This window comes from Podarcis tiliguerta, assembly GCF_965153285.1.
Source record: "Podarcis tiliguerta genome assembly, chromosome: 7".
NCBI lineage: Eukaryota > Metazoa > Chordata > Lepidosauria > Squamata > Lacertidae > Podarcis > Podarcis tiliguerta.
In genome coordinates this window covers 62519031-62531109 of record NC_139540.1, presented here as the reverse complement: position 1 = coordinate 62531109, position 12079 = coordinate 62519031, and the positions used below count along the sequence as shown (strand labels likewise).

The following is a 12079-nucleotide window of genomic DNA, read 5'->3' as shown; positions in this document are numbered from 1 at the left end:
AATTAGATAATAAAAGCTGGGGATTTTAACTGAAAAGCATAAAAATGTTAGTGCTGAAATCTGCGCTCTGCTCCTACGGAATGGATAGAACATTTGGCATTCTATCCATAAGAATACTAACTTCAAATATATGCCCAGCTGCTTTTACCTTCTTCTAAATATTGCATCCAAGCAGTTTCTTAACAGGGAAATATGTGAAGACATTTTGTTGAAACTGGAAGATGGAAGACGCAACCCTTTTATAATATTACGACATAAAACGATGAAATCTCATTGCGGTTGTAAAGGGAGGGCGGGGAAGCATCTGTAGGAGTGAAATTTGAGCATCCCAGAACAAAAGGCTTTACAAATTACCATAACCTTTGAAACAAACATGATTGTCAGACGGGGACCTCTGTGACCTTGCTGTCACTCAGTGTGGTTTTGAGCACACTATGTGAACCTTGAGGAAAACATCACTGTGCATCAATCCTGAAGTTGTCATATTGTACCTCGCTTGTAGGGGTTGCAAGGAAAAAGTCAGGCAGGAACCTGTGCAACATAGGAGAGATGCACCCAGGAAAATTCATTCTTTTATTACATGCATTTTGGTTGATAAACTGGAAGGAATGTGAGCTTTTGAGCCTCAGAAGGCTGTCCTTCAGACAAATGGAAAGCAGGTGATACAGCTCATTATAGCAACATGAATCAGAGCTTCTAAGCAAATGCAGTTCATCAACAGCACACATTTTAGTTAGATAATATTTCAGGAAAGAGACTCATGGCGCATCAAAGATCTGTCTGACGTGGCTTAATAACAACTTCAATCTTATCTTCTAACTTACTGGAGCAGCTGCTTGCAGGATTGAATACGGGGTCTCAGGGCACCCACACAATGTTTTAATTCAACCCCAGACTCTCTGTCAATGCAGCCATATATGTTGGTCCATGGAATGGCAGCTGTGTTAGGGACAGGAGGATGGCACAAGTGGTCATTGCAACAGAATATCCCGGCAGGCCAGCATAAGGGATGCATATTTCAGCTCTTATCTGCTACACTCCGTCTTTTCTCAGAGTGGCTATCTAGAAAAACTATGGTCTGGTGAGGAGTTAAAGCATTTGCATGACAGGTCACACGACTCCCCTGACCCCACTCCCTTCAGTTTGTTCAGTCCTGACACTGACCACCATTTTCAAAATGTTCAGAGGAAACGTATTGGACATGAAGGTGCCAAGAAGTGTTCAAAATTTATTTGTGGCATCAATTCCAAATTTGTGCTCGGACCAGCTTGTTCCGGGATAGTATCTACTTAGGCCATTTTATTACTCTTGGCAGAATTTTTAAAAATATAAAATATCAAGCCTTAATTAAAATTAAAGTTCAAAGTACCCCAGAGACTGGAACCTCTTAAAATTGTCCTGGCTTTAATGTAAGAGGCCATAATTACATGTGAACAAGCAGGAAGAATATGGCCTACAGCTTCGTTGGCCTAAATTAATCTAATCTTGAATAATTTTCTGCACTTTGAAATACATTTTTCATGGGTGGAGATCGGGGGCACTGGATCCTGGAGACTGTGCCCTTTTGGGGCCCCCTATATTTTTGGGGTAGGGGTCAGCCCTCCCCCTTTGCAAAAGTGCAATGGCTCCAGTGGCCTGTTCCTTCTCCTTTGCCTCCTCCTCCTCCTCCTGCCGTGGGTCAAAGCAGCCGGCCCCTGGTGGCAGCACCAAGGAGGTGGCACCTCTGCCCATGTGGCCACTGCATTTGGCTCCACCTCATCTCCTCCTGAGATCCTGATGACACGTGCATGATGTTGACCCCCGAATCACCCTCACAAGCTGACACCTCTGGTGGCAATGTTTAGTTACCTTCCATCACTGGATATATATACAGTGGTACCTCTGGTTACGTACTTAATTCGTTCCGGAGGTCCGTACTTAACCTGAAACTGTTCTTAACCTGAAGTATCACTTTAGCTAATGGGGCCTCCTGCTGCTGCCGGGCCGCCGGAGCCCGATTTCTGTTCTCATCCTGGAGCAAAGTTCTTAACCCGAGGTACTATTTCTGGGTTAGCGGAGTCTGTAACCTGAAGCATATGTAACCTGAAGCGTCTGTAACCCGAGGTACCACTGTATAGGCAATTCAGTGCCAGATCTGGGCATAAAAGAACAGTGTGTATGAAGCTAGGACAGGTACAATTGTAGTATAGTGGCTAGAGAGTTGGAATAGAATGCAGGAGGCCTTTTAATAGGCTAGCCCATGAAGTTCACCTTGGCCCATCATAACCCCTCAGTCTAACCTAAATAAAATGGGGGGGGGGGCATAATTCCAACCCTGAACTCTTTGGAGTACTGGCAGGATGCAAATGAAATTAACCGCCACATTTCTTGCCTGAAAAGCATGGGCACAGGTGTGGAAGAGACCTATTTTGCTATTGTGCTGCTCATTTCCATCTTAAGTTACATTGGCGCAAGATAATTTCTCAATGAATGTTGTTGCCACCCACCCTTTTAAAAGTCTGGGTGTTTAAAGAGTGTGGTTTCAGGGTTTTTGTAGGATAGCTTTTCAAAAGGAAGCTGCAAAATAAGAAGTAACCATGCAAGTAGCCACACACAATGTATACATACAACATTTGGATTATGAATTAATTCGGATTAGGGTAGATACTTCTACTTTATGTTTCCCGGTAATGAAATTTCTGAAATACAATGTGTGTGTGTGTGTGGGGGGGGGGGGGTTGTAGGGACTGAAAGAAGAAGGAGAAAGCCTTTCACACAGCACTTTCAATATTAACATCCAGCTCGCCATAGACATGTCGGAGAGCATCGCAATTCAAACTTGCAATCAGCTTTCGGGGGCCGGACCGCTTTGGAACACATTTTTCTTCCCAGGTCAAGGTTGAATTCCTTGGAACTTCTCTGCAGCGAGAAAGAATAGTGTAAACATGGTGGTAGATGGGCCATAAATCTGAACTGTAATACATGAGTAGGTATCTTGGTGATAGAAAAGATAACCTATGTTTTAAAGAAATGACCTATCCCAAGAGGGGGGGGGTTGCCCTAAAGGTGGGGAATACATCAGAACACCCCTAGAGAATTCACAGCTGTCATTCAGAGGCAAAGTGGACAACCCAAAGCAGAAGAGAATTGTTTAAAGTTAACTGAGAGGCAGTGTGGTACGGTGATGAGAGTGTTGACACCAGGGTTCAAAACCCCACTCAGCCATCAAGATTGTAGGGTAATTTTGGGCTAGACCCTGTCACTTATATCACTTAGTTTTGTGGATAAATGAAGATGGGGCAAATCCATTCCTTGAAGAAGAGTGTGCTATCTCTTATATCACTTAATTAAAAGCAATTCTGAAAAGGTGTTCTCTCTAACATTGACTCTGTGCTTTGGGGCGGGGGACCACCCTTCAAATATCTCATCCCTAGCAAGATGACAAAAAATAACCTGGTCAGTATTGCATAAAAGTGCCCCCCCCCACCAGAATATCATTTTGCAGCGAAAATAATAATATGTTATAGAAGACTGGAGGGTGCACTTCCAACAGGACCTTGTCCGGAGATAATTTTTAAAAACCCTGCGATATATCCCAAAGGATTATTTTAATTTTAATTTTTTTTGGCTAATGGAATAAAACTTCACTAATTCCATTTGCCCGGAGTAACCTTAGTGATGGATGATTCTCAGTAATGTGCTAAGCCATCAACACTGACTGGTCATTTATCATCTTCCATCCACAGAAACAAATGGGATTATTATTTAAATAATCTGATACGATTTGTTTTCTCTACGTATAATTTGAAGCTTCTATCCAAGCCAAATGAGAACTCAATCAGCACTATGTGTTATTATGCAAGCCCAAGAACCCCAGCTTTTAGAGTGGTACTTCTTTTTCTAAAAGGTGGTTTCTAGTCCTTATGGTTTCGGAGAAGATCTTGCAATTGCCCAAATCCAGAAACCATAGAATCATAGAGTTGGAAGAGACCACAAGGGCCATCGAGTCCAACCCCCTGCCAAGCAGGAAACACCATCAGAGCACTCCTGACATATGGTTGTCAAGCCTCTGCTTAAAGACCTCCAAAGAAGGAGACTCCACCACACTCCTTGGCAGCAAATTCCACTGTCGAACAGCTCTTACTGTCAGGAAGTTCTTCCTAATGTTTAGGTGGAATCTTCTTTCTTGTAGTTTGGATCCATTGCTCCGTGTCTGCTTCTCTGGAGCAGCAGAAAACAACCTTTCTCCCTCCTCTATGTGACATCCTTTTATATATTTGAACATGGCTATCATATCACCCCTTAACCTCCTCTTCTCCAGGCTAAACATGCCCAGCTCCCTTAGCCGTTCCTCATAAGGCATCGTTTCCAGGCCTTTCCACTGGAACTATTTATTTATTGTTAAAATAAAAATCTGGTGAGTGTAAAAACAAGACTTGTCCATCAAGTCCGTCAAATCACTATGAAAGAAAACCATCATAGCATTTATATAGCAGCCTTTATAGCAGTCAGACCACTTTATAAACATTGTTAGCAGCCTTCGCTGCAACCTTGTAAGGCAAATTAGTATGACTATCTTCATACTAAAGATGGTGGGGGAGAGACCAAGAGATACTAGTTTTCCTAGCGGGTTCATGAGTTAGGTTGCAATCCTAACCCCACTAACCTGGAACTAAGCCCTACAGAATTCAATAGGATTTATTTTTGAATTGACATGATCAGGATTGTGCTGTTAGGTGACATATTAAACAGGGCACTTCCTGGATCACAGTTCACACTTTTAGACTGCAAGCCTAACCACATCTGCTCAGAAGTAAGATCTGTTGAATTCAATGATGTTTACTCCCAGATAAATGCAGTTAGATCATCTCAGGGAGATACTATGACAGTGTTATGTTTTATATTGCACCAGCATGCATTGCGTCACTGTTAGTCAGGCACGTCCAAAGTCCGTTTGGGGGCCTAATCCGGCCCGCCGGTCAGTTTAATTCTGCCCCTGGAAGTTTATTTCCTGTGGTAAAATCCCCCAAAAAGCTCAACTACTCTTTGGTCAGCCCTTTGGTCGGTCCTCGTGCATGTTCACTTCATCAAATCTGGCCCTCTTTGAAAAAAGTTTAGACACCCCTGCTGTAAGTGTTCATATTCCTGTGAAAACGCAGGTTGGGCAGCCAATGCTATAACCACAGATTTCTTACCTAAACAGCTTTGTGGTTGGTTTCAGTAGACCAGGCCCATCAAGTCGGACCCAGACGTCAGTGAGTTTCTGTTTCAGTGGGTTGGCAAATTCCACTATCACTGCCATTTCCTTGCCAACTACCCTTTCCCCAGGAACCTGTGGAAAGGATGCAAATAAAAAATCAGATGAACTTAAATATGTAAACAAGTATATATTAATGTATATTTAACATGAATGGTGGTTCATGTTGCATTTGGCTGTCAGTGATTGATCCAACCAAATGGCTCATTTTGGCTTTCATGGAAACGTCTATGTGGTAGAGGAGGAGGAGGAGGAAGATTGCTATTGGACTTCCAAGCACAGGATGATAACCCTTAGACCTCGCCCTGGCAATACCTCCTGTGGTCTGGCGAGTCTTTCGTCTGACAGGGACAGAAGGAATTAGCACTTTTGAAATAAAAAGGGAAGAAAGAAAAATGCTGTCACGCTGCACAATGCATAATTCATGGCAACATCTGTGGTATGTCACATTTATCTTAGCACATGAGAATAAGTCGGTTCAGCCTATGCTTGTTACGGCTTTATGAATTATATTAAACCTTCATTTCTTCCTCCCTGGTCTTTTTTCTCTTTCTTTTTTTTAAAGAGAGGGATCATGTTCTCTCAGTTGAATCAGACGGCAAGCTGCTCCACGGAAGGAACCAATTTGAGTTTGTATTCAGAATTTCTTACCTCTCCTCCCCTCATACTCAGATACACATGATACTCTTTTGACAGAAACCAGGGGTGTCAGGTTTCTTTTCTCCACTAACCATTGATTCCTTGCCCTCGTGCTTGAAGAAGACTTCCAGAAAGCAAAGGAAGTGCAGTAATGATGGGTAACAAAGCTGGCCAGGTAGGTCCAATGGTGTGTTTATTTGGATTTTGCTTTCCATTTAGCAAGTATACTATTCCTACTTCACAGCAGAAGGGGAGGCCTGAGCAATCTAGGAGGCTTAACCCAGGGAAGCTGATATATGGTGTTCAGCTTTGGCCACAAATAAATAAATAAATGAAAGGATTATACATTTTTAAAATGTGGTTACTGAAGATACAAGCTCGAAAGCAAAGTTTATTTGACTTATTGGCTTCCTCTGCAAAATGCTCGGAAGAGACACACTATATCATTTGAGGACACTGCCGATCAACATTTGTCCAGGCTAATTAGATACACAAAGGCTGAGGCTGGAGGAGAGTTTTGAACCAACCTTGGTGTTTGATGAGAAGAAGCCGTTTCCCATCAAACTTCCAAGATTTTCTGAGCTTGTATTTGCGGAACATAGTGTGCTTCTTTTGGTGCATGCATGCTTCTCATAGCCTGCACGACTGTTGCCTGAAAACGTGCTATAGTCACTCTGGCGTGCCCACTCAAGCTACGGTTGAGGAACCTGTGTGTTTTTCCAGATGTTGCTGGATGACTCCTCCCATTATTCCTGACTGTTGGTCATGCTGGCTGGGACTAAAGGGAGTCAACAACATCTGGAGGGTCCATAGGTTACCAAACCAAAGTATTGCCATGTATGAGGTCACCACCTTGCTGAAGTGGATCCAGGTCTGTTCAGTGCCTGGATGGGTGATTACCTGGTAACCACTTGGACCCCATCTTGGGTTCCATTATGCAAGCAAGACAGGATATGCAGCCAAAATGAATAATATATTCCCTCTGGAGCTTCCTTATCCATCTCGCTTTATCTTCTAGTATACCAAGCCCCAACGGGCAGGTGAACCGAGACTCAGAATACATCTGGAATCAGAACAGCAGCACTGGTCTCTTTGCTGGGGATGGGTGAATCTGTCAATTCTGATTTCTCCCAAGTTTCTCATTTTTTTCATTCTTAAAGTCAGTTCTTCACATTGCCACATCATTTTCTGAATATATTTTTAAAAAATAAGTCCTCGTGAAAATCCACCAGCATTTTCGTGCAAACCTCTCCAGATAGACACATATCCCCCCAAACATAATGCGTTTCTGTATGCTATTTTCACCAGTATATTTTCATGAAGACATTGTTGGGAATCTGCATACGTGCAGCTACACACACAGAGTCAATTAGAGTTTGGCCGACAGCCAGGGCAATGTGAAGGAGTAAGTCTGCCTGGTGATACAGAGGCATGGAGACAGCTCCATGATTGGTCAAGCTCTCTCACGGGAATAATGATTAATAGCCTACTAACTGGAATGTGTGTTAGTACAAGTTCGAGTTCAGGAGTTGTGACTCGTGTATGAGAGAGCTAGCTAAAAATCCGTGTTCTGTTCTGTTCCTGTAAATAGTCCACTGTATATAATAAACACCTAACTACAAGTTCCTGGTTCCTGCTTCGTCCATCCTGTCTGCAGCCAAGTTGCCAATTGCTTTCATGAACTCTGCGTTTACTCTGCTAGATCTGGCTAAGGTCCTGCAACTACAGTGGTATCTCGGGCTACACATGCTTCAGGTTACATATGCTTCAGATTACACACTCCGCTAACCCAGAAATAGTGCTTCAGGTTAAGAACTTTGCTTCAGGATAAGAACAGAAATTGTGCTCCGGCGGCGCAGCAGCAGCAGCAGGAGGCCCCATTAGCTAAAGTGGTGCTTCAGGTTAAGTACGGACCTCCGGAACGAATGAAGTACTTAACCCGAGGTACCACTGTAGTCAGAAAGTTGCGAAACACCAATAGGTTTTGCCAATAGACTTTACCCCAGGATATGCATTTTTATACAGGTTAGTTGGCTGGAGGACTGCATTGCGAAATCTGGAGCATGTTGAAGAACAGCTGTGTTTTGGGTTCATGTATTGTTTCAGAACTCCTGCCAACCTAGCAGTTTGAAAGCACGTCAAAGCGCAAGTAGATAAATAGGTACCACTCCAGTGGGAAGGTAAACGCCGTTTCCGTGGGCTGCTCTGGTTCACCAGAAGTGGCTTAGTCATGCTGGCCACATGACCCGGAAGCTGTACTCTGGCTCCCTTGGCCAATAAAGCAAGATGAGCGCCGCAACCCCAGAGTCAGTCACAACTGGACCTAATGGTCAGGGGTCCCTTTACCTTTACTTATTGTTTCAGAAGGTGCAAATTAGCTAGGTTGTCCTTTTAAAAATGTGACCTGAATCAAATCGATGCCCGTCCTCCGCAACCTGTTGCCATCCCTGAAACTGACCTTAAGGAGCAGCTGGGGTATTTTCAGCACAGTGCTCTTCTGCCTGGCCAGGATCTTCTCCGTTTCTTTGACACGGGCTGTGACAAAGAAATGCAGGGAGGCTTGCTCCAGCAACTGGCTCATGTACTCGCTCGACTTGATTAGCACCTCGACAGTTTGAGCTGACAAGAGGAACAAACAAACAGAGAAAACACAACTGAAGCCTGAAAGCAATATAGTTGCCAGTTATTACTTCCAGTCCTGCTGATGTCGTATTACCCATAGGCCATCAGATGCAATAAAGATGCTGCTCACAGGGAGGGTCAAAGCTTTCAAAGGCACAAGGAAGCTTCCAGTTGTAGAACTGCTGGATTGTTTGCTGTGATCTAAACACAGCAGTGACATTGGGGGGGGGGGATACAATGTAGATTTAGATCATTCTTAACCCATGAAAATAAATCCATTTCTGCAGCTAGGTAATAGGAAGTTAGCCCCTGACGCAGAAGGCATTTCATTGGAGAGGCACTTTCCCCTTGTGTAAGGATGGGTCAAACTGGCAATTTCGGTTTCTGTTCTCAAGTTCAGTTTTCCACATTTCCACACCAGTTTGTGATTTCCTCCCCTTTTCCTTTTTTTTAAAGGTCATCGTGAAAATCCATCAGCATTTTAGTGTGAGTTTCTTCCAATGGGCACATTTTTCTATGCAACTTTGCCTAGTCTGCACATTTTTGCAAAGCAGCTTCTACTATTTTTTTTTTGTTTTGCTGTGTGCACTATACACCAGTACGTGAATTTTTGCACACACTGCTTGACCAGAGAACCACACTGCAAAGTTCTGAGAATCGCATGTTTTTGGTTTGCGTATTGTTTCATAAAGTGTAAATTAAGTAGTTTCACCCTTAAATGTGAACTTAATCAACTTTCTCCCCCATCCATACTCTTGTGAGGTTTGAATCTCTATAATAGAGGGGGGTTTTGTTTTTAGACATCTGTCTCCTAGGATGATACTAGGATAGGATTTTTTTCAGAGTTGCAGAGCTGGTCAGCAGCCACAAAGAGCAGAACTATGCTTCTGACCTCTAGCTACATTTCCAGATGTAACAAAAATCCTAACCCTTCACACTGAGGCTGCCATGTGAAAAAGATGTGCTGATTCTCCCTCTTTGTTCCACCCACATCAAAATGGAGCCCCTGCTTTCATTCTTATCACTATTCCCAGGCAACCATCTGACCTAGATTTCCAAGACCTGTCAGGAGTTGTTTGATGTGGCCCCTCTGCTGCAAAGGAATTACACAATACCCCTCTAAGTCTTAACCTTAGATGAAACTTAGAAATAGTCATGTCTAACACTCCCTGCCTCCACCAAAAAAAAAAAAAGGGGGGGGGAAGGAGATTTGCTATGGCATGAGTGAATCTTATTTTTTCACACTTTGGAAAAGAGTGAGTGGGAGAAACATTTCAAGATAAAACCAACAAGGAGTCTCGTGAAACCTTGAAGATTAACAAAGTTATTGTGGCATAAGATTTTGTAGGCTACATATTATGCCAAAACAAATCTGTCCATTTTTAAGGTGGCTACTAGCCTCTGTTATTGTTCTTTGGCACAACAGACTCGGAAGAATAGCCCTCTGGAAGTCTGAGAAGAAGATTGCAAACCTGACTATCCTAAGAAGTTGTTAAGTATAATTGATTTAATTGAACACAGAAAGAAAAGGTATGTGTATTAATGAAGGTTTAAAATGAAAAATGGCTAAATGTGCATTGCTATCATTGGGGTTTTTTCCATGGTTGTTTTCTAAAGGATTCTGAGCTCCTTAATGGGTTAATGAATAACTGTTGATAGTTTTCTATTATTCTAAGCTGTTGTGACCTTAGATCAGGTGACAAAGGTATTAAGTTGCAAATTCACCAACTTGAAAGGGTGGTGTTTGATAGTATTTCTCTGGGGACAGAGAATGTTGTTGTTGTTGTTTAGTCATTTAGTTGTGTCCGACTCTTCGTGACCCCATGGACCAGAGCATGCCAGGCACTCCTGTCTTCCACTGCCTCCCGCAGTTTAGTCAAACTCATGTTGGTAGCTTCGAGAACACTGTCCAACCATCTCGTCCTCTGTTGATCACTGCCTTGTCATGGCAAAGGGGCTTGAATAACTCAGAGAAACTATGAGCTATGCCATGCAGGGCCACCCAAGATGGACGGGTCATAGTGGTGAGTTTTGACTAAACGTGACCCACCTGGAGCAGGAACTGGCAAGCCACTCCAGTATCCCTGCCAAGAAAACTCCGTGGACAAAGACAACAGGGACAGAGAATAAAAGGATGCAAATGAAGGGAGAATAAACAGCCAAAGGCCAATGGAGGCTGAAATGCAGGCTGTTGAGAGAGAGAGAGAGAGAGAGAGAGAGAGAGAGAGAAAAGAAAGAAAGAAAGAGAAAGAGAGAGAGACCTTTGCTTATAGGTCTGTTTGGATTATTTCATATTTTCTAAGATGTCGAGTCTGTGCTAGACAGCACAAGACATTGTATGGATATTTTGTGATGTATCTTTGATGCTTATGTTTTGTTTTTTGAAGAGTTCTGCCAGTAAAAGTTCGAATATTATTTTTATGGAGCTGGACAATGATTCAATCCCAAAAGGAGTCAGTTCTTATGCTTCCAGTTGATTCAAACTGCACAATATTAATATCTGCAACAGAAGTATGCCATACTGAAGTGGCAGCAAATACAGTACAGGCCACATAGGACTGTACATGTAGAGGAGACTCGGATTGTGACCAGGAAGTTGCTAGTTCTGCTTAGGACTGGGAAAGCCAGGAGAGACAACAAGTGTCCTCAAATGGAGTGCCATTTCAGATTATTTATTATTATTATTATTATTATTATTATTATTATTATTTATACCCCGCCCATCTGGCTAGGTTTCCCCAGCCACTTTGAGTGGCTTCCAACAGAATATTAAAATAGAATAACCTATTAAACATTAAAAGCTTCCCTAAACAGGGCTGCCTTCAGATGTCTTCTAAAAGTCTGGTAGTTGTTTTTCTCCTTGATATCTGGTTGGAGGGCGTTCCACAGGGAGGGCGCCACTACCGAGAAGGCCCTCTGCCTGGTTCCCTGTAACTTGACTTCTCGCAGCGAGGGAACCGCCAGAAGGCCCTGTCTGAGACTGGCCAAAGAGCTTCCATTGAGAGAGGTGCAAGATTCTTAGCAACTTTTAAAGGGCTGCTTTCAGTGATAATTTTTTTAAAACAGCCATATATTTTTAAGAATAATTGTTAGGTTTTCTTCTGTGTTTTATAGCTCTCACAATAGCTAACAATCATATTGATACTGGTCAAAGAGTCACTTTTAACCCCAGGGAAACCTCAAACTCCATAAGGCCATTTCATAACGTACAGTCTGAGAGTTGCCAGAAAAAAAGATAGGCATACCTGACAAAGACTCCCTTGTGGGGAAAGAAAGTGAATGACCCCCCCCCCTCTCTCCTGAGCAGTGCCTGTGTGCCTACTGTCCTTTAAAAAGCTAAATTTAGCTGAACAGAACTGATAGCCCTTTGAAGACATTTGAAGTATTCAGATTCTTAAACTTGATTTCCACCGACACAATGCCTTTAATCATGATTTGGAAGACCATGTGCTCAGTTTCTGTTTGAAAACGTGCTTTGCTCCTTTCTTTCCATAACAGCACTTATCATCTTGTGTGTGTGTGTGTGTGTGTGTGACTGTACCCAAATGCACATAGATCACTGTAGGGTTCCTCTTCATTTGC

At 42.9% G+C, this 12079-nt stretch overlaps 1 protein-coding gene across 1 annotated transcript in view; it reads right to left on the bottom strand.

Annotated features, from left to right (window-relative positions):
* Nucleotides 1-559: 559 nt before the first annotated feature.
* Nucleotides 560-12079, bottom strand: part of F13A1 (coagulation factor XIII A chain) — a 75178-nt gene continuing 63658 nt past the window's right edge. Inside the window, exons 13-15 of the mRNA XM_083449448.1 lie at nucleotides 8334-8494; nucleotides 5175-5311; nucleotides 560-2898 (exon numbers count right to left, since the gene is read on the bottom strand). Of these exons, the coding sequence (XP_083305574.1) occupies nucleotides 2751-2898; nucleotides 5175-5311; nucleotides 8334-8494 (446 nt within the window). The 3' untranslated portion in view covers nucleotides 560-2750. The remainder of the gene's footprint in view (nucleotides 2899-5174; nucleotides 5312-8333; nucleotides 8495-12079) is intronic.